We start from the raw sequence: 23840 nt of genomic DNA, 5'->3' as shown, positions 1-23840 counted from the left end.
TAACATACACATACATTTATGACCTAGAATATGCAAACCCTAATATATTGAGCTTATACATCAATATTTCTAGTTAATTTCTGAGTTAGAGACCCTATATGAGACATATTGAGACAAGGGAGGAGGGACAAGTTGCTTCACATTACTTTTCCGTTGTTCTTAGAAATTGAGGAAACCAAACTTCTTTTTAATAAACTCTCATGAACTGTTTTTCAAAACATTCTGTGGAGCCCTTCGCACAAGTTTCAGAAAAATCATTTAATCGTTTTTGGTAAATTCATAAAAATTGAAATATTTCTGAGAAAGCTATCAATCAGTAAATGTTTGAGCTGTTGCTAAGATATTGAGAATCTGGGATCTTGTTAGTGATTCTAGTATAGATGAGTTATAACTCAGTCACTCCAAATAAACCACATTTAAAAAACTAACCAAAAACAAGGATTTTTCTTTTCCAGTTTTAGCATATAAAATTTCAGTGGGAGGTTGCAGCAATGTTTTGCTTTTTAATTTTATTTTTCTTCCCTTAAGGGAAAGATTTATTTTGATTTCTAAAGTTTTTACCCAAAAGCAATGGAATGCTGCAACATGATTAAAATTTCTAACATTTCATTTCTTGTCTGGAAAAGCAATTGCCCTTTTTTTTACAAAAGGAAATTTAGTTAAGTGCAGTCCCAATGTAGTACGTATCCATGCAGCATAAGGCTCAGTAACCAGTCTGTGCAAAATTAGCTGATCACAGTACAGATGCTTTAGTTAACCACAGCACTTATCTTTGGCGCTATGGAGTGGTGAGGGGTAAAATCAGTGTCCTGTTGCTGATTGTTGTCTGCTGAAAAGGATGTGTGCCTCATCCTCTGGTGAAGACAGAATCAGGCAGTGCTGTGATCTACTGACAGTCTTTTTATCTGCTGACACTGTCCAGGCTTGCAGTGAAAGATGAGTAAGCTCTGATGCCTTTTAATGGTATTCTAGCCTGACATTGTGCCACCAGGCAAGGGCAGGAGCTGGATAACAGAATGCCTTTTGTTTTAAAATGCAGGAGTACTTTCTTTTAAGAATAGAACAACTGACCAATTCCTCATGTTAGTTGATCATTTAAGAATATCGTTTTGGTCATCTAGCCTGCCTCACCAGTCCCATCGTAGCAAATGCCTATATTTTTAAAAGATAAAGAAACTGCTAATAGTAAACATTCCACAAATACCTTGATTTCAGAGGCATAAGCCAAAACTGAAGCAATTTTTTTTTAGATGCGCCTTCCTTAAGTGAGAGCCATTCCACTGTTTTTGCTTTTCCTTTTGTAATTGTTTGGCAATGAGAGTTGCCATCACCTTCCCCTTAAACCATCTTTAAAAAAATCACTCGTGTTCATTTAAATGTATAAAAAATTTAATGGTAGTTAACCAGAGTATTTTAAGAATAATTCCAAGAGACGCTGAATGTTATACATTCAAATCATAGGAAAATAAGAGCTGGAATAAGATGGAATATTGCTGTTCAATGTGTCATGACACCTTTTCGTTTCTATTTCTTTGATCGTATGTCCACTTTCGGAAGAAGTGTTATCTGTGCATTTGATGTGAAATCTCTTCTACTGTGAAAACGATTTTTGTAAAAGGTACTCTGGATTTTTTTTCCTTTTGACACTTTTAAAATTTAATTTGGGGAAATGCTGGAAATGACTTTGTTGCGCACACAATCCCAGACCTCAGCATTCAGCTATGTTGTTGGTTGGTTATGTTTTGTTTTCATTTTTTTTGTTCCGTCTGGTCTCAATGTTTCAGACGAGTCGAAGCAATAGACGTAATTCATTTAAACTGTGGATTGTGCATGAATAGTGTCTTTAGTGTAAAAAACAAAAACCACAAAAAAAATTGGAGTTTGAAGCTTTGACCTAAAGTATTGCAAATAAAAATCATTTAAATGATATAATACTGTGCCATGCTCATTTGTAATTTTTAACCTTTTTTAGTTGTTGTAAAATAGACACTTGCATGTTGTAAATTATGGAAAATCTCTGTGAGGAACTATGTTAAAATAACTCTTCTGACTACAATGTATCAACCTTGGAACTAGGCCATAACCAGATTTCAAATTGAACTGATTAATGCTAAAGTTGTGGTGCGGTGGTAGTGTTCCTATCTCTGGATCAGAAAACCTGGGTTAAATTCCCACCTGTTTCTGTTGTGTGACATAACACATTTGTACAGGTTAACTGCACACATTTTTAAAAATTCAAAAATTTCAGAAAGATCAATGGATTATGTGAAACATTATGTTTTAGTATCCCTCCCTCTAATTCGGGGACTTGGAAATTGATTGGAGCTAAGGCCAGGAACAAAATGGTGCCCCATGCTCTGTTCAGTCAAACATCCAATCCATTGAAACTCTTGAGGGTTATTTAAAAATTCCAGTATGACTTCCATGAAGAACCAGTTGGATTGACGTCAGGACAATGGAAGAAAGAGCAGAAATTGTCTAAGAGGTCCAAGGACAGCAGAAAATGATTCCCAGGATAAGATTAGTTCTGGAAGGTGTGTTTTGGAGGGGGCGTGATGGTGTTTGAATGTAACTTTCAGTGCCAGGATGCATGTACAACCACAAAGACACCTTGTAGTGCTCATCAGATTATGACTGCCGTTGATTCATGATTCTGCATAAAAGGATAACTTGTTAACTTACTATGGCTTCCTTTACACAGGTTGCAGACTCCCACCAGAACTATGTGGGCCTCCTGAAGTGAAAAGTTAAAAGGCTGATTTAAAGTAGTCTCCTGCCTGTCTGAGGTAGCAAAGTCTTCCCAGGACTGTTAGGCTGCTGCTACTTACTGTTATCAGAAGATAGGCTATCACACTTGTCTATCTTACTCTATACTTTCTCATCCACTGTAACTTGTCTATAGCTACTCTGTTACATCCATCATCCAATTACACTGAGGTCAACCATTCTTTCTTCTGCCCTTCACTTTGTCCTTTAGAAGACCCTGGTCAAACCCTAAAGATCTGATCGATCAAATACTGACATTTTATTTTCTTAGATGCTGCTTTTTTTTAATAACTCCTGTAATTTAAATACTTTTTATCTTATGGATTTTTTTTTTAGTGTATACCTTAGCATCCACATCCCTGAAGTCTCCGTTTCCATCACACTTGGTCACTTTTTATCCAGGTTTTTGAAGCTCACAGGAAAGTAGAGAGAATGGAGCATCTTATGAATTTTCTTGGAAACAAATTCTTTCACAAAAAGAATTCTGGCTATCTCTTCTTCTAATTCTGCACTACATCTGTCAGTGTCCGTTATTATTTGACTAAACAAACAAACAGCTTGGTTAGAGCCAATGTGACATCGTCCACTTAAATTTTCACTTTTTATGTATTCCTTCTAATGACCACTATTCTTGTATTTTTTGTGCTTGTACTTAATTCATAATCTAAACTTACAGGTTTAACTTGATCTACAACATGCTGTCAGGCTCTTAGACTTCTACAAGAAACACTCTGTCATCAGCATAGTGAGTTTATGCCTTTGCCTTCAATTTTTACCCTGGAACTACATCTGATTCTTGGAATACTTGTCATGTGCAGACAGTTATGAGCTGCATTATAATGACAAAGGGCAGGAAAACAGTATGGTTCACCCCATTTTCTTTATTCATTCTCAAAATGTGGTCTGTATTTATTGTCCATCCCTATTTGTCCAGAAGCCAGTTGAGAATCAACCACATTGCTAAGGGTCTGGAGTCACTTGCAGGTCAGATCAGAGAAGAACAGCAAGTTTTTTTCCCTTAAAGGACATGATTGAACCAGACAGGTCGTTGTAACAATTGACAATGGCTTCATAGTCAGCATATAATACTTAATTCCAGACTCTTTAGTTGAATTCAAGTTCCACAATCTGCTATGGTGAGATCCAAAATCAGGTCCCCATAAAATTACCTACGTCTCCGAATTAATAGTCAAGTAATAATATCACTAGGCCATCACTTCCCAAAAAGTTCCCTACCATCTGTCCCTTTATTATAGGAAGGATGGGAACACATTGGAGAGAGTGCAGAAGTGTCTTACAAGAATGGTTCCAGAGATAAAGAACTTCATATGAGGATTGACTGAAGAAATTGGGATTGCTTTCTTTGGAGAGAAGAAGGCTAAGAGGAGTTTAAAAAAAAAATCAGTGGGCTGAATAGAGTAAATGGGAGAAACTTCCCATTCATAAAAGGAATGAGAACAAGAGGGCATAGCTTTGAAGTTATCTACAAAAGAAGCAAGGGTGAAGTGAGGGAATACTTTTTCACCATCTACCACAGTGGGATTTGAAACCAAGACCACAGAAAACTTCTTGCATCCTGGAGTATTGTGCACAGTTTTGGACCCCTTATTTGAGGAAAGATGTAGTGGCATTTAGACAGTTCATAGGAGGTTCCGTAGATTGATCCCAGAGATGACGGGTTTGTCGTATGAAGAGATGGAACAGTTTAAGCCTAAACCTTCTGGAATTTAGAAAAATGAGGGGAGATCAAATTGAGGTAATCAAGATGATAAAATGTGTGGATAAAATAGAATTGGAGTGGATGCTTCTTCTTGTGGGGTGTTCCAGGATGAGAGGTCATATCTTAGTATAAGGGGGTAGCAAATTTAAAACAAAGTTGGGGAGAAACTATTTCACCCAAAGCTTTCTGAATCTATGGAATTTGTTACCCCAAAGTGCGATGGATGCTGGGACAGAGAGTAAATTTAAGGAGGAGTTAGACATATTTTTAATTTGGAAATGGGTTGAAGGGGTATGGAGAGAAAGCTGGAAAATGGGGGTTGAGGAGCATATCAGCCACGGTCAAATGGCAGGGCAGACTCAATGGGCCAAATGGCCTAATTCTGCTCCTATATCTTATGAACTTATTAAAAGTCAAGCAATTAGTTAGAATATGGAAAGTATTGTCTCAATGTTGTGGAGGCAGGGGAAGGCAGTTGAGGCATTCAAGAGGACATTGTATGATTATTTGGATAAATGTAATGTACAAGAGAACATGGGAAAGCAGGAGATTGGCCCTGGGTTATGAGGCTTATTTGACGAGCTGGTGCAGGCATAATGGGCTGAAGGACCTCCTTCTGCAATGTAATAATTCTGTGATACCACTGGGCTTTGTGAGAAAAGTGTGAACTTTGAAAACTAACATTGCTTAGTGGGTTTCCATGTAGATATCTCTGTAAAGAATAATAAAACCTGTCTTTATTAATAAAAAGTTAAACATATTATTGGGAATATATCAATTGTACTCTTGACCTCCCAAACACTCTTCATTTCAGAGCAATTAGCAAGAGATAATTACCTATTTCCTGTAAAAATGAGTATCATATCTTAGATATTCCAGGTTGGAGTGAAACTTTTGTGATAAGCCCTTGAGAACAAATGATCTTAAATTTATACAATACCTTATTATCTCCTTAGAAGACAAGACGTATGACAGAGTTTGAAAATCGATGTTTCGGGCATAAGCCCTTTATCAGGATGAAGGACTTATGCTCAAAACGTTGATTCTCCTGCTCCTCGGATGCTACCTGACCAGCTGTGCTTTTCCAGCACCACATTCTCAACTCTGATCTCCAGCATTTGCAGTCCTCACTTTCTCCTGTATGATGGAGTATATGTGTCCAGATCTTGCTGAAATCATTAGCAATTGTCCAGTCAAGGCTTAATTAGCGATTTAAAGATTTAACATTTTCTCTGTTTTTCACCTATTGACCAAGTGTGCAATTCCATATATTTTTCTTATAATCTTGTCAATTTGTCCTGTTACCTTTTAAAGGTAAACCGACATTGAATGTTGCAGCTTCAGACCAGAGATGGTTATATTCCATCTATTAAATGAGTTAAAATATTATTTCAATTTACACACGTTATTTTAAGGATTTTGTTCATTTTATTCATTGAAAACAAAATCAAAAAGTACAAGTAATAGCTATATAATCATTAATTCTGGTCCTTTGGAGACCATTTACAATTCACACAAACCTCAACTCTTGCTAGTATGTTTAATGTCATATAATACTGCAAGTAAAATTTCTAAGAGAAATTTAATGATTTTCTCTTATCTCCAAAGTAAAAGTTGTATGATTACAATGTAACATTACAATCTGTCAGCCTAACCTGATCAACTATATTGTAAAACAAGCTCAAGCTCATTCCAGATTTGACAATTAGATACCGTTTCAAAACTCTGAGGTCAAATAAGTAATAACCACAACAAGGTGGTAGCCTTGAAGTTTCACCCAACCTGTCCAAAATTAAATAGCTCCGTTCAACTCAGATTTAGAAAATACTATTGTAAACTTAGGTGTGAGTCTCTTTCCCAATTTCAGTCAATCTGACCTGCTCAGTGTCTATAATGAATCCTTTCAAGCATGTGTTACTATTATTTATTAGTATTATCATTAAAAGAATCATGATTTTAATAAAATGCTGTGCATTATTTATTTCTATTTAAGTATGCTCATTATAAACAAGATATTTGTAGGCAATTTGCAAGGAATGTTGAAACAAATGAATCCTGTCCAGTTGTAAACATAGTTTAACGGCTAGTTAGAAATGTGGACGTGTCTCTTACAGTTCTGAGTGGGACTGGGCACATTGCTGGCTGCTCTCTTTGTGCACCATGTGGATAGAATCCTTCTGATTCCTGTGGCAGGACTGCTGGTTCCCTCTGGAATTTCTGGCAGGAATTTGAACCCTCCATCTGCTTCTCATGCCAAGCAACCAATCTGCAGACTGACTGTCCTGACTAGCAGTCCCGTCCATCAGGGTGCTTAGCTCTGCTGCCCTCACAGCGCCAGGGACCTGGGTTAGATTGTCCATTGGAGTTTTTGTGTTCTGCCTGTCTCTGCATGGGTTTCCGCCTGAGTCCAAAGATGTGCAGGTTAGGTGGATTGGCCAAGCTATATTGTCCTGTATTGTCTAGGGATGTGTAGGCTAGATGGATTTGCCCTCGGAAATGCAGTGTCATGGGGAGTCTGGATCTGGGTGGGATGCTGTCCAGAGTGTTGGTTCAGACTTGATGGATCGAATGGCTTCTATCTGCATTGTAGGGATTCTATGATTCTACAAGTCATTTCCTGTGCTTTGCTGGTGATTTTCCTTGCAATAGGGCAGAACAGAGTGTGTCCGCCTCATCCATGTCTCTGGGTGGGATAAAATTATAGTCCAATCACCTGAAGAAGGAACAGTGCTCCGACAGCTAGCGCTTCCAAATATAACCAGGTGTTGTGTGATTTTTAATTTGGTTGACCCCAGTCCAACACTGGCACCTCTACATCTGGGTGGGGTCAAATGGATACTGCTCTCCATGGTCAGTCTCCACTCTCTTCATTTGCCCCACCCCTCAAAGATTGGGACTGCCAGTGGGAAGGGCCAGCCCTGGGGTCTCACATGCTTTAGCCGGCCCAGTTAGCTTGGTCCTCTAAGCAATTTTTGTTTTGAAAAATATAGTTTCTTTATGAAATCTAAAAAATGTATTAATTATTTGTGGGCCACCCAGATGCCTTCAAATTGAGAGGCCTTTGTGCTCACCTCTCAGCTTGTCTGCCAGGCTTGGTGCAGTATATTTAATTGAACAGAGAGAACCAGGAAAACTGGTCCCTGCTTTGTCTGCCTACAACTGAGGGCTCAGAACCTGGACCTCTATTTAGCTTCAATATAGGTGTCCCAAAAACTGCTGGAAAATCCTGTCCCAACCATTTGACTTGATGCCAGAATCCCAAACTCAGACAACACTGGCAATCTCTTCAGTGGCCACTCTGCAAACAGCAAAAATACCCCGAACCTGTGCTAATTCTCAGGCACTGTTGCTCAATGACTTTCACTCCAGAGCTATTGGTGGAGGTGCTACCAGAGGTCTTTGGATTTTTTTTAATTACCAGCTTATGAGTATGGCCAAGAAGAAAGGACCAGCTGATCTGGCTATGGGAACATTTGGTGCAGTTCTTCCTGGTCTGCAACATCACCCCATGAAATGGACATTGAGCTCAGAGGGGTAGCTCTGTGAGGAGAAACCGAGGAGGTGGGTAAAAGATATCCCAGACCTTATGTAAGTAGATGGATGTCAGCGAATTGTGATGGTCTACTTGCACTTCAATCTTCCTATCCCAACATGCACTCCCTGTCCTCTACTGTCGCATTGCAATGTTTCCTTCCTCAAATTTCTAGAATAAAGTCACAATCACTTAGAGAGTGTGGTGGCTCAGTGGTTAACACAGCTGCCTCACAGAGCCAGGGACCCAGGTTCGATTACAGCCTCAGGTGACTGTCTGTGTGGAGTTTGCACATTCTCCCTGTCTCTGCGTGGATTTCCTCCAGGTGTCCGGTTTCCTCCCACAATCCAAAGCTGTGCAGGTTAGGTGAAGTGGCCAAGCTAAATTGCCCATAGTGTTCAGGGATGTATAGGTAAGGTGCATTAGTCAGGGGTAATGTAAAGTAATTGGAGTAGGGGAATGGGTCTGGGTGGGATACTCTTTGGAGAGTCGGTATAGACTTGTTTGGCCAAAGGGCCTTTCCCACACTCTAGGGTTTTCTATCAAAAACTTTCACAAAACATCTTTTATACAGCAACACATCCAATTCTAAAAACAATTCCCTGTTGTGCATTCCCTTAATGCTTGACTTGTAGATGCTTTTGTCTGTCCTAATACTTTACGCACTCCTCTGGCAGCAACATGGCTGGTGGAAACAAGCAGCCTTTTAGTAAGGCAGACATTTAGACCCTACTGGCACAAGGTTAGACTGCTGCACCTTGGCACGAGTGGGAGAAGTCTGGGCTGGCTAGTTGAACAGCAATAGCCAGTTCATTGGTAAAGTAACAATATTGGAGCATGAATGCTGTTTCCCTGGGAGAGGAGGCCACATTTAGATACTGTGTACAATTCTGGTTGCTCTGCTATATGAACGATGTTGTTAAACTGGAAAGGGTGCAAAAAACATTTTACATGGATGTTACCAAGACTTGAAGATTTGAGTTATAAGGAGAAGGTGGATAGGTTGTGTTGGGCCCCACCAGTTCTCTAATTTTCTAATGTTGTGGCCCTCCTCTGCAAGACTGTCTTTGAGTTGTGTGACACTATGCTATAGCCTACCAGTGTAAATCCCTGCAGACTTGCTGAGGTGATTAGAAACAAAAACCTCAGAAGGAAGATCACTGGACCCAAAATGTTAACACTGATTTCTCTTCACAGATACTGCCAGACCTGCTGACCTTTTCCAGTAACTTCTGTTTTCATTTCTGATGTACAGCATCTGCAGTTCTTTCGGTTTTTGCTGAGGTGGTTAGATGCACATGTGATGCTGAGAGCACTGCTAAGTGTGTGAGGGTGAGGGCCGTGTATGACGTGCTGCTGGGTAAATGATAGAGTTGTGGTAGATTGAACAGTGGAAGAAATTGGTCGGGTTGTGAGCATGAAATGTACTGTGATGTGATGATATGGTGATCCTCAGGATAACCTCACCATGACCAGTCAGCTTTCCCTAGAGAGAAAGAACAATGGTGACTTTTACTCACTTTCTAATGGATGTGGGATGGTTGCAAATTGTAACCCCTGCATCCAAAAACAGGACCTTCTGATTTCTAGACCATAAAACTTAAGTATATTATGTTTACATTTTAAATGTATCAATGTTGCAATTGCTATTTTTGCATTAAAATAGATTATTTTGATTCTATTTGAATTTTCTAAGTTTACAGATGGATGCTTTCTAAATGATATGAGTTTTAATTTTTTGGTGTTTAGCAGAAAGTACGTCCATGGAAAGGTCCAATCCAGATTGATTTATAGGTTTTCCACGAGTGTAACTGAGTGCAAGAGCTCAAGAGCCCTGTATTATTGATTTATCTCTGACCTCTCCAGTTTGCTAAGGCTTCCTGCAGCTAAATTCCCAGACTGATTGCCTTCAAGTTTTCATTGAAGGGAGTCCTATAGGATCACAACATCTTCAAACATTTGTACCTTGTCAAATTGACACAAATGATAATATCCACAAGTACCTTGTAAAACAGCATAGGGAGTTTAAAATGTCACATCAATAAAAAGGCTCATGTAGTTCGTTTGGAGCTACCTTCTATTTCGTTTGTCAATTTTCTTCACTTTAATTCTCCCTTAAATATCATGAAGGCTACAACTCTGGTTTCAAAGACAGGTGCACCTCTTTAGTTATTTATGCAACTGGTTATTCTTTATGGCGAAGCTGAAACAATAATACCGCTAACGTAGAGGGACATTGCAGCAAATCACCACACATTCTGAAAGGACTCCATGAGTAGTGGTGAGTAAGAACCTGGCTCATTTTGTTTCATCTTAACAAGGTATGCTGAGGCAGCATCTATTCCCCTCCTTATTACTTTGCTGAAATTCACTAACACAACGAAGGAATTGAGCCAAGGATCTTCTGATTTTAAATTAATCAGCCTGATACCACTGAATGCCTTTACAGAACACTCTCTCATTCGTTGAAATGGATGGGTCATTGTTGCTGTTCCAAGTTGTTAACCAAAGTCCTTATATTCTGATATATTAAAAAATATTTTTCTTTTCTATGTATATTATGCTGATTTTCACTTGACATTAAACTTTTATTATGTGAAAGGTAGAAGAATTTACTAAATATTTGAAATCATTACAATGTGATTTTGTTGACTAAGTTGTGATGCTTCTTTATATTTCCTATGCGATTCAAATGTGCGCTGTTTCATTAATTCATCTGTTCAAATGTTTTTCTTCTAAAACAAATAAGGTACCTAAGATCTATTGCAAAACTGAAAGTAATATTTATGTGGTAATATATTGTAGTAAATTGATCCAGTAGATATCCTTTACAGCTTTGTTTCCAAGTCTATAAACTAGATAGTCTCCAAGGCTATAAACTAGATTTCTTCACGTCACAACAGATAAAATGCAAACCATCTATCTAGAAATGACCAGTTACAATCTTCAATGCTTGCATTTGAAAATAAAGTACCTTCAAAGCTACTTTTATGTTAATGCATTGTAAAAGATATAGAAAAGAAAGTAACAAGCAACATTGTGCCTTACAAATGCCAAGCAATGGCCATCTCCAACAAGGGAGAAACTAACTGCTTCTCCTAGACATTCAGTAGCATTACCTTCACTGAAACCCATCGTCAGCATCCAATATGTTGCCAGAAACTCAACTGACTAAAAAATTAATAGTGGAAAATTAGAGTACAAAAGTTATCCATAAATTTATAAACAGATGGTAAGAGTTTCTATAGATATGTTTAAAAGAAGAGTTAATAAAAACAAATTTTCTTCCAATAGAATCTGAATCTGTAGAATTAATGTTGGAAAATAAGGACATGGCAGGCGAATTGAATAGTTATTTTGTTTCTATCTTCACTACATAAGTAATACATATGATAGAAGTTATTTCCCAGAAACAGCGATAAATCAATAAATGGAAGAGATAGAGGAAGTCAGAAAAATCACAATTACCAGAGAAATGGCATTTGGTACATTGTTGGAACAATGGACTGACAAGTGCTCCTGTCCTGAAGGACTTAATCCATAGGTCTTAAAAGACGTAGCTAGCGAAATAGTTGATGCATGGTTTTAAATTTCAAAAACATCCTTGATTTGGGCATAGTCCCATTGGACAATAGCAAATATAACTCTTATTCAAAAAAGGAGGTAGGTGGAATGCAGAAAATTACAGACGCATTAGATAAACATCTGTCATAGGGACAATGCTAGAAGTTATGATTAAAGACTTTGTGACAGGGCACTTGGTTTTCACTGTAATTGTGCAAGTCAAGATGGTTTTGTGAAAGGGAAGGCATGTTTGACAAATCTATTGGCGTGCTTTGAGGAAGTACTTTGTTATAGAGATGGGGAACTGATGCATGTACTGCATTTACATTCCTAGAAGCCATTTGAAAAAGTTCCAGCTTAAAAGTTATCATGGAAAATAAAAACTCATGATAGTTGGGATAACAGGCTTGCTGGCTAACAGGAAGCAAGGTAGGTGTAAATGGGTCTTTTTCAAGTTGACAAGATATAATGAGTGGTGCGCCATGGGCATCAATGCTGGGTTGAAAGTGGCTACCAGTTATGGGCCTTGAAAGTCTATGTAGATGGAAACAAAATTAATGCTGAGTCCTAGTTCTATATATTTTCACAAGAGGAAACATCTTCTCCACACCTACCCTGTCAAGACTCCTCCTAATCTTTTATGTTTGAGTCATCACTTCCAACTATTCTAAACTCCAGTTTGTACAAGCCTATCCTGTCTAACATTTCCTTACAAGACAACCCACTCATTCCCGGTATTAGTCTGATAAACTTTCTCTGAACTGATTCCAATACATCCACATCCTTCTTTAAATCAGGTGAACAATACGGTGTTAAGTGCTCCAAATGCAGTCTCAGTAATCCTCTGTGTGACTGAAGCATAATCTTCCTACTTTGCATTCAAAATATTTTGTATGCTCCTTAGTTTGTATTATTATCTGAGCATACACATTAGGAGCAGGAATAGATTATTTGGCCTTCATGTCTGCTGCACGTTTTGATAAGATTAAGACTGATCTGATTGTAGTCTCTACAATTCTATTACACTATATGCTCTATGTGAAGATAAAGTATACTAGTTTGATTAATGTGAGTCCAATCATAAATGCTGATCAATTCATTATTCCTAACTGTGAATTAAGTCTTTTCCAACAGATGCTGACTCATTCTGTGCTTGAAAGGTGTCCAAATCGAAGAGACAGTTATCCAGCTTCTATGAAATGCTCATGCACTTGATGGCTATAAACAGATAAAGAGCCGTGTATATTAGCTTCGATTAACATTAAGATTCACCATCAAATTAGATGAAAGGAGTCACAAGAAATAAAATCCAAAAAGGTAGAAGGTACAGTTGACTCAAAAGTTTAACATATTTATAACATATTAAATCAGTTTCGGAGTAAGCTTATTAATCTCCTTCAGAAGATAACATGTAATTGACACTGAGAAAGGATCAGAAATATGACATTTTTATAGGAAATTAGGGATGCATGCCTTTCACAATCATGCCTGCTTATACAGGTTCATTTTGTGAAATTCTTTTGAACTAATAATAATTATAAACTGACAGATTATAATAAAAAGTGTAAACTTTTGGTCACTGCTATCTCAAGATAATTAATACTGATATTTATTCTCTTAAACTATGGTAAATTTGGAATTATTTTCTTTTTGGGATTGTCATTGGGGAGAGAGTGGGAAAAGTGTGCAAACACATTTCTTTCATGTAGCTCTTCAAATTTTCAAACTGTTACAAAGAAACAAAAGAATGTGGATAAAATTCTGCTCTGCAGCAATGTTATTTTGACATTCTTCATTTTCAAAATGCCGCAAGGTTGTTGCTGCTGGTGACAGTGATGGTGATGTAGCTTGGCATTTCACTTTCCTGTCTGTCCTTTGTCTGAAGTTGCAGGATCTGCTGTCTGCTAGAGTTATCTTGGGATTCTTCAAGGGTCACCTCACCAATTAATGTATCACATATTTTGTTGCTGTTCCAGATCTGTGAACAAGAAAGTGATTGTTTTTTTTTAAGTTAGTTGTTGAATTAAGATTTTTATTCCATCTTTTGCATCTGATTCACCATGAAGGATGTGGAAAGTGAATCAATACAGTGCTACAGCATAATGATTCTTGAAAAAGATATTGAAGTAGTTATCATACATGGAAGAGGGAAGCTTGCTGAGAATATTATCATTTGCATAGTTTGATGAACATGGAATTATCAGGGATACATCTACAAGGGGTAAAGGAAGAAAAGTCACAGTTACGTAGAAATTTAACTCAACTGTTTTTTGCTTCATTGTTAACTGTTAGAATCCATCAAACCTGACAAACTGTTCTTGAAATTGTATGATATAATACATTTCAACACTGACACTGTAACAGAAGACTAACTAGTTAGGGTTCAATAATTTTTCTCATGGCTTCTAAAATTTAATAGTCATGTAGTATTAACTTTGTGTCTTTCTCCACAGATGTGCCATAGCTGCTGAGTGTTTCTCCAGCATTTTCTACTTTTATTTACATTTCATTGCCATGTCTAAACATTAAGAAATAAAAAAGATTACATCAGATATATGGCCCAGATATTTCTCCCCACCCCCAACCTCCTCTAGCTTATCTCTCCACGCTTCAGACTCACTGCCTTTATTCCTGATGAAGGGCTTTTGCCCGAAATGTTGATTTCGAAGCTCCTTGGATGCTGCCTGAACTGCTGTGCTCTTCCAGCACCACTAATCCAGATATAGGTAACTCAGCCCAATCAATCCATACCATTGTTCATTCTGCATTTTAGCCCACATCTATCTTTTCTTGCTTAAATCTACCATTGAACCCCTTCTCCATTGTATTTTTGTCAAGTTGCCTCTGGTGGGTTTATCCATCGAGTCCACCAGTGTATTGTTAACAGAACATATTTTTCTTATACCCTGTTGACCATCACTTTAGACATTTTCTCATTAATTAATATTGTCACAAAGCTGGTCCTACTTTCGAAAACCTGTTCCCTTTCTCAAGGATACTGCGTCGTTGGTTTTTTCTCAGAATCGTCATAAAATACTCCGGGCTCTGAAATGGCTGGGTTTGGTACAGAGATAAGAGAGTATTGGAGGTCTCTTGTTTATAAATAAACAGATGAGACTTTTGGCCAAGGCTTTTATGTTTTTAGAAGGAACCTGTGTAAGTCAAGTGGGTATTGCCAGCTCTCAAGCTGAGCAGTTTAGTTCAGAACTTGGTTAGGAGTTCACCTGTGAGCTGTGTGGAAATAGGCTGCTAGACTCTCTCTCCTTCTGCCCTTCTAACTTCGACCTGTAAGCATTTGTTTAATTTTTACTGTGTTTCGGGGGGTTTGTTTATTGGGACTGTTGTGCATATTCGGAGCAGCATAATTAAGTCTTGTTTGGATAGTCTGAGCTCTGTGGGTATTCTTTACTCTGTCCTTTGTATTTCATTCCAAAATTTTTTGGATAAATTTTTATCTGTTTTGAAACTTGGTAGTCAACAAGGCTAATTTACTCTGCCTGCTTAAGAATGTTTTGAGTTGTTTGGCCTAGTCCATAACAGATTTGGGCTCTTTGCGGGATTTTAAAACAGCAAGTGGTAAGTGCTAGTGTCTTTATTTTGGGTGTTGGTTTGGTTGGGTGGACAAAGCTTGGGATAGTAATGGCTCTTATAGTCACCAAGATAATTTTGTATGTGGACGAGGTGACGCAGTAGATTTGCAAAAAGTGAATAAGACCAAGTTGCTGGAATTAGCGGACAAGCTAGAGTTGGAGCTGCCTGTGATGAAAGGAGAGATAATTACAGCAATAGCTCAGCATTTAAACTTGCTGGAAAAACCATCAGAATCTATGGAGATGGCAAGAATTCTACTGCAAATGAAGCAGCTTGAGTTAGAGACAAGAGATAAGGAAAAGGCAGTGGAGTTGAAATAGTTTGAGTTATGATTAGAAGCAGAAGAGACAGAAAACAAAGAGAGCGTTTGAATTTCAGAAATTGACACTTAAAAAGGGAAGTCTGCTTAAAAGGCTGGAGATAAAGGCTGAAAGTAACCTTAGCGAAGAAGAAGTAGTCCAAACTCATGTGGAAGAGCAGAGAGTTAAAACAGCAAGGTTAGCAGCTGAAGGAGCTGATGATTATGAGTTGGTCCATAAAACTTGGTTTGGCTTCCAGAATCAATTGCTGTCCATGAGGGCTAGAAATTGGGTCAAAGAGAAATCCTCATATGGAAATGGAAAGGTAGATCTCACTGACGATTATAAAGAGAACTTACCACAGGGTAAAAAGGAAACCCTTGAGGGGAACAATGAAGTTAAAAGTTAAAAGTGTTTTCATTATAATAAATTGAGCCACATAAAATCACAGTGTTGGTGGGTTAGAAGAAAATCAGATGTAGGAAAACAGGATACGTTTTGTTGGCATGGTAACAGAAAGCCCAATGGAAGCTAGAAAGCCAAATCAGAGGTTGATTAAGGAGGAAGTGCCAGATCTGCCTGAAAAATATACATGCAAAGGTAAAGTTTATTCACATAAGTCAGGAGTAGCAGGTAAAGAGGTTACAATATTAAGGGACACAGGATCCTCTCAGTCTGTGATTCTGAAGGATAAGGAGATATGTACTTCTGAAGGATTATTGCCAGAAAAGGTACTGGTAACAGGAATCCATGGTGAGACAAAAAGTGCTCATTTATATAAAGTGGGGCTAGAATATCCAGAGAAGAGTGGAGTACTGGGCAAACTCTCAACTCCTGGAATATAATTTGTCCTTGCAAATTATATAGCTGATTCACTGGTAGGTGCGCTGCTTATCCTAGTTGAACAGCCAGTGGAGACTCAGGCAGTTGAAGCGCTGCAGGAGTCTTATTTGGAGATTTCCCAGATTGTTTCTTAACAAGGTCACAGAGGCACAAGCTGAAGCAGGAGAGATCAAAAGCCACAGATAAGGAAGCCAAAAGCTTCAGAGGCTTTTTTGATCAGATAAGTGGGACAGAGCAGGAGCAAATAGGTAAACATGCAAGTATCTTTAGCTTAGCTAAAGCTTATTGAGTTACAGCAGAATGATTAGAACTTAAAAGAGTTGTATCAAAAGGCATTTGCAGAGGAGAGTGAATTCATCCCTGTGTGTTATTACTTAACAAATGATGTCTTAATGAGGAAATGGAGAACATCACATTCAAGTGGGTGAGAAATGGGCAGAAGTTCATCAAATTGTTTTACCAGTACGGTTTAGAAAGGATGTTCTGCAAATGGTCCATGAGCTACCACCTGGAGGTCATTTAGGGGTGAGGTAAACACAGGCTAAAGTACAAAGACATTTTTACTGGCCTGCACTACACAAGGATGTAGTTGAATTTTGCCAGACATGTCATACATGTGAGCTAATCAGAAAACCACAGGCAGTAATAAAACCTGCACCATTAATACCTATTCCAACATTTGAGGAATCTTTCGCAAGAACCTTGATTGATTGCATAGGTTCCCTACCTCAATGAAAAAGTGGGAATAAGTATTTATTAACAATAATGGATGTATCGACTAGATTTCCAGAGGCAATCCCATTGTGCAACATCATAGCTAAAAGGGTTGAAGAATTACTCAATTTTTTTTGGTAGATACAGACTACCAATACAGATCCAGTCAGATCAAGGTCAAACTTCACATCCAAACTACTCAAGAAGGTTATGGATAACTTGGAAGTAAAGCAATTCAAATCTACTGCGTACCATCCAGAATCGCAGGGAGCACTAGAGAGGTGGCATCAAACACTAAAGACCATTTTGAGGGCTTATGGTCAGGACTATCCAGATGCTTGGGATAAGGGAATTCTGTTTGTACTTTTTGCGATCAGAGATGCACCAAATGAATTGATCAAATTCAGTCCAACTGAATTAATCTTTATGTATGAAATAAGATGACCATTAAAGTTGATTAAGGAGAAATTAGTAAGTCAGAATTCAGAGACCAGCCACTTGGACTATGTGTAAAGTTTTAGAGAATGACTAAATAGACCTGGGGAGTTGACGAGACAGCATTTAAAAATATCGCAGCAGACAATCAAATAAGAAGCAAATAAGAAATCACAAATTTGCAATTTTGCCATTGGGGATAAGATATTGGTGTTACTTCCAGTAATAGATGAACTTTCAAAAGCAAGGTTTAGTGGACCTTATCAAATCAAGAAGAAATTAAGTGAGGTGAACCACTTGATAAGGACTCCAGTCAGGAAGAAATCTCACAGAGTGTGTCATGTGAATATGCTCAAAAGGTACTTTGATAGGGAAGGAAAGCAAGAGGAGAAGGTGTTAATGATTACAGCACAGAAGGACGAACCAAGTTCAGAGGATTCTGAATTGGACATTCCTCAACTCAAATTGGACAATGAGGAAGTTGTCAAAAATTGGGATTAATTATTGAGTTATCTTCCACAAGAAAATCAAAATGACCTGAAAGAATTAATACTATTGTTATGACGTGGGGTAAACCCCCCTCTGTTAATTTTAAACCAGCAGCACAGAAAAGATTTATCCCCAGCAGTATTCTGTGAAAATTCAAGAGGCCAAGAACTAATTAAAGTAAGAAGTAACAACTTTATTTCTTAACATATTAAAGAGAATAATTAATTAACAACTGTTTACAACTCCTTCCTCTAAGCTATCTTTTAATTTCCCTTCTATAATACTAGTCCGATAAAACACCCCTGATGAAGAATTACCAAAATTCAAATTTCAAAACCAGGCAGCTGTCAAATCTTCTCTTTGTATCTTCCTCTGGAGGTTTTCTTCTTTGCATTCCGTGGGGTCAACCTTCCATGACCGATGGTCAGGCAGCATCAGAGGACATTCCTGATGAACTCATTCCTGATGAAGGGCTCCTGCCTGAAATGTTGATTTTCCTGCTCCTCAGATGCTGCCCGACCTGCTGTGCATTTTCAGATTCTGGATCAGAGTGGTGCTGGAAAAGCACAGCAGTTCAGGCAGCACCCGAGGACCAGGAAAATCGACATTTCAGGCAAAAGCCCTTCATCAGGAATAAAGGCAGAGTGCCTGAAGAGGGGAGAGATAAATGAGAGGGGTGTGGGGGTGGGGAGAACGTAGCATAGAGTACAATAGGTGAGTGGGGGTCGGGATGGAGGTGATAGGTCAGGGAGGAGAATGGGAGAAGGTAGCAAAGAATACAATGGGTGAATGAGGGTGGGATGAAGGTGATAGGTCAGAGAGGAAGGTGGAGTGGATAGGTGGAAAGTCAGGTAGGACAGGTCATGGGGACAGTGCTGAGCTGGAAGTTTGGAACTAGGGTGAGGTGGGGGAAGGGGAAATGAGGAAACTGGTGAAGTCCACATTGATGCCCTGGGGTTGAAGTGTTCCGAGGAGGAAGATGAGGCATTCTTCCTCCAGGTGTCAGGTGGTGAGGGAGTGGCGGTGAAGGAGGCCCAGGACCTTCATGTCCTCGGCAGAGTGGGAGGGGGAGTTGAAATATTGGGCCATAGAGCAGTGTGGTTGATTGGTGAAGGTGTCACAGAGTGTTCCCTAAAGCGCTCTGCTAGGAAGCATCCAGTCTCCCCAATGTAGAGGAGACTGCATTGGGAGCAACGGATACAATAAATGATATTGGTGGATGTGCAGGTAAAACTTTGATGGATGTGGATGGCTCCTTTGGGGCCTTGGATGGTGGTGAGGGAGGAGGTGTGGGCGCAGGTTTTGCAATTCCTGCGGTGGCAGGGGAAGGTGCCAGGAAGGGAGGGTGGGTTGTTGGGGGGCGTGGACCTGACCAGGTAGTCACGGAGAGAACGGTCTTTGCGGAAGGCGGAAAGGGGTGAGGAGGTAAATATATTCCTGGTGGTGGGGTCCGTTTGAAGGTGACGGAAATGTCATCGGATGATTTGGTTTATGCGATAGTTGGTGGGGTGAAAGGTGAGCACCAAGGGGGTTCTGTCCTTGTTATGGTTGGAGGGGTGGGGTCTGAGAGTGGAGGTGCAGGATGTGGACGAGATGCATTGGAGGGCATCTTTAATCATGTGGGAAGGGAAATTGCCGTCTCTAAAGAAGGAGGCCATCTGGTGTGTTCTGTGGTGGAACTGGTCCTCCTGGGAGCAGATACGGTGGAGGCGGAGGAATTGGGAATACGGGATGGCATTTTTGCAGGAGGTAGGGTGGGAAGAAGTATAATCCAGGTAGCTGTGGGAGTCGGTGGGTTTGTAAAAAATGTCACTGTCAAGTCGGTCTTCATTAATAGAGATGGAGAGGTCCAGGAAGGGGAGGGAGGTGTCAGAGATGGTCCAGGTAAATTTAAGGTCAGGGTGGAATGTGTTAGTGAAGTGGATGAATTGCTCAACCTCCTCGCGGGAGCATGAGGTGGCACCGATGCAGTCATCAATGTAGCAGAGGAAGAGGTGGGGAGTAGCGCCGGTGTAACTACAGAAGATGGACTGTTCTACGTAGCCAACAAAGAGATAGGCATAGCTGGGGCCCATACGGGTGCCCAAGGCTACTTTGGTCTGGAGGAAGTGGGAGGATTCAAAGGAGCATTTACAGCACCACTCTAATCTTGACTCTAATCTCCAGCATCTGCAGTCCTCACTTTCGCCTTCCATGACCAATGTTATGTCCCTAGAACAGCACCTGTGCTTTCGCAATTCCATTTTATTTATCACCGGTTTTGCCTCTCGGAGTCGTTCAGAGAGCTCGGCCAACTGTACCATGTGACCTTTCCAGGAATTACTAAAGGTCACTAAACCATCCAAATAGACTGCACAGTTTGTTAACCTAGCCACAAATATGTTCATGAGTCTTTGGAATGTGGCGGGTGCGTTCTTCATTCCAAACTGATATAGCCAATTTGGGGTTACAAATGCAGAAATTTCTTTCACTGACTCTGAAGATGATATCTGGCAGGAACCACGCATTAAGTCCAACTTGGTGATATAACTGGCTTGTCTGACTTTCTCGATACAGTCCTCCAATCTAGGAATTAGATATGAGTCTGATATTGTAACAGCATTGATCTTTCGATAATTCACGCAGAATCGTTGAGTCCCATCCAGTTTGGGAACTAAAACGATCGGCAAACTCCACTTGCTCTGACTTGGTTCAACAATATCCTCGTCGAGCATGGCCTCTACCTCCATCTGGACCTGTCTGGCTTTGAAGGGATTAAGCCGATAGGGGTGTTGTTTTATCAGAGCAGTATTCCCTACATATACTTCATGTATTATAGCATCCATCTTCCCCATCTGATTCTTACATATGTCCTTATACTGCTGTAACAAATCTTTCAACTGTATTCTATGCTCCTGAGACGGATAGCTTACTAATCGATCCCACTCCTCAAGGACTTCTTCATTTTTTAAATCTATTTTCAGGCACATCAAAATCCACATTATCTGGATTTGATTCCCCACTCTGCGGGGCAGTAACTAACACCTGTTTCTCCAGTTCTTTCTCTCTTGTCTAATACAGTTTCAACATGTTCACTTGACATAATTGATGCCCTTTGTTTCTATCAGGCATCTTTACTAGATACCTGACTCAACTTTTTGTCAATTTGATAGGGACCACTATACCTTGCTTTGAAGGGATGTCCTATCACTGGTAACTGTTTACAACTCATTCCTCTAACATATCTTTTACTTTCCCTTCTATAATACTCGTCCATTAAACCGCTCCCCCCCCCCCTCAACCCCCTACCCCACCCCGAGTAAGATTTACCAAAATTCAAATTTCAAAACCTGGCAGCTGTCAAATCTTCTCTTTGTATCTTCCTCTGTAGATTTTCTTCTTAGGATTTCTCTTTCCCAGGTCATTGATAGATAAATGTACCTTTAAGAGAGCTGTGTTTCGGACAGTCTATACATGCTGGTGTCTTGGCAATTCTCTTTCAACTGTTCAAGTTTTCCTGGTCTTATACCCCAAAGCATTGGGTTGTGTTATTGGCTTTTAATATTGTCAATATTCTAAATTCAAACTGGATTGGAGTTTGGTATTTTTGCAGTATAATTTAAACAAATTGGCTGAATTTGAATTTGTTTCTTTATCCAGACAACCAGCTACTCTAGCTGCTGGACCAAATTTTACAATGCAACATTTTCAGCATTCTGTGTGCCTCTCTAAGTCCTAAACTCTCAAAGGTACAGTACACTTTTACACCTTCATAACCCTAACATGGGGAGATATGCAGAAATAAACTGGGAAGTACTAGCCTAATTGCGCATGATGTTGATATAGGTTATGCTGTTCCGATTAAGTGACATCCTTACAGGCATAACCCTCTAAAATTGGCACAGGTACAGAAGGAGATAGAATGCATGCTCCAAGGTGGCATAATCGAAATGAGTTACAGTGACTGGAGCTCACCCATAGTCATGGTGTCAAAGCCAGATGGTATTCAATGGTTATGTGGGGACTATCGCAAAGTCAACGCTGTTACAAATAAATGATGCATTTCCAATTCCATGGTTGGAGGACTGTGTCAAAAAGGTGAGAGGAACAACTTACATTTCTAAGTTGGACTTACTCACAGGCGACTGGCACATACCTCTGTCAGAGAGAGCAAAGGTCATTGCCGGGTTACTCAACTGTGGTGTTTGCATTGATAACCTGGTGATTTTTAGTCACGCATGGAAGGAACGTTTACAGCATTTATTGGACATGTTCAATCGACTTCGGAAGGCAGGCTTGGTGGTAAACCTAGCTAAAAATGAATTTGCCAAAGCTCAAGTCACCTTCCTGGACTATGTTATTGGATACAGACAAATGGCCCCACAGGGTCATTGCAGTCTAACCAAAAGTAATTGGGAAACTTCCCACACTGTCAATGAAAAGAGCAGCACTACAGTTCCTGGAATTGAATGGATTTACCAAAAATTGGTGTCAGAGTTTAGCAGTGTGGCTGCTCCACTCACCCAATTGTTTAAAAAAAAGGGCAAGAGGTTTCTGTGGACAGCGGACTATCAAAAGGCATTTGACAGCCGAAAAACTGTTGTTAACTACTGCCCCAGTATGAGCCACACCTGATTATACGAAGCGTTTCAAGGTAGCTATCGATGCCAGTGATATGGGTGTTGGTGTGGTGCTCCTGCAGGATGATGACGAGGGAATGGAAAGACCCATCGTTTTTTTTCAGGAAGTTGAATGTTCATCCACAGAAATATTCAATGGTGGAGAAAGAGACTTGGAGCTTGATGTTGGCATTACAACATTCTAGTATTTATATTAATAGCAAAGCATCTGAGACAATCGTATACACTGATCATAGCCCACTGACATTTGTGGAAAAATTTAAGGACAAAAATGCCAGACTGTTTAGATGGAGCTTATTGTTGCAGCCATTCAATTTGACAACTGTGCATGTGGCAGGTCACGAAAACGACATTGCCGATGCGTTATTGAGATTCGAATGAGATACAGGGGCGTAGAGTGGCGGGTGTGCCAAAGCCTGAATTTACATGTGGTTGTGCATGTTTGCATGTGTGTAGTTAGTATAGCGTGTTTGTTTTAGACTGCTAACCAGTTTGTTTTTGAACGTTTTTAAAAATGAAGCCATCTTTTGATATTCATAGTTCATTTTTTTAAAGGGGGTGTGTTTTAAAAAGCTGTTCTTTTTCTCAAGGATACTATGTCCTTGGTTTTTCTCAGAATGGTCATAAAACACTCTAGGCTCCAAAACAGTTGGGTTCGGTACAGGGATAAAAGGGTATTGGAGGTCTTTTTTGTTTATACGTAAAAAGATAAGACTTTAGGCCAAAGCTTTACTGTTTTGAAGTAACCTGTATAAGTCAAGGGGGCATAACAGCTCTATAGCTGAGCAGTTTATTTCTGAACTAGTTAGGAGTTCAGCTGTGGAGCTGTGTGGAAACAGGGTGCTAAACCCTCTCTCCTTCTGTCCTTCTAACTTTGATCTGTAAATCTTTGTTTCATTTTTATTGTGTTTCACGGGGTTTGCTTATTGGGACTATTGTGCATATTCGAAACAGCATAATTAAGTCTAGTTTGGATAGACTGAGTTCTGTAGGTATTCTTTATTCTGTTCTTTGTGTTTCATTCTGTAATTTTGTGAATAAATTCTTGACTGTTTTAAAACCTGGTACTGGATTAGTGGTGCTGGAAGAGCACAGCAGTTCAGGCAGCATCCGAGGAGCAGTAAAATCGACATTTCGGGCAAAAGCCCTTCATCAGGAATACAGGCAGAGAGCCTGAAGGGTGGAGAGATAAGTGAGAGGAGGGTGGGGTGGGGAGAAAGTAGCATAGAGTACAATAGGTGAGTGGGGGAGGGGATGAAGGTGATAGG

The 23840-nt window shown here is 39.6% G+C and overlaps 1 protein-coding gene across 4 annotated transcripts in view; it reads right to left on the bottom strand.

Annotated features, from left to right (window-relative positions):
* Positions 1–8464: 8464 nt before the first annotated feature.
* The window catches only part of LOC122557343 (calpain-5-like), a 158666-nt gene continuing 143290 nt past the window's right edge, over positions 8465–23840 (bottom strand). For all 4 annotated transcript variants that reach the window (XM_043704950.1, XM_043704953.1, XM_043704951.1 and 1 more), the window contains one exon: positions 8465–13560. In XM_043704950.1, the coding sequence (XP_043560885.1) occupies positions 13381–13560 (180 nt within the window). In that variant the 3' untranslated portion in view covers positions 8465–13380. The remainder of the gene's footprint in view (positions 13561–23840) is intronic.

This window comes from Chiloscyllium plagiosum, chromosome 15, assembly GCF_004010195.1.
Source record: "Chiloscyllium plagiosum isolate BGI_BamShark_2017 chromosome 15, ASM401019v2, whole genome shotgun sequence".
Taxonomy (NCBI): domain Eukaryota; kingdom Metazoa; phylum Chordata; class Chondrichthyes; order Orectolobiformes; family Hemiscylliidae; genus Chiloscyllium; species Chiloscyllium plagiosum.
This window is presented reverse-complemented; position numbering and strand designations above follow the sequence as displayed.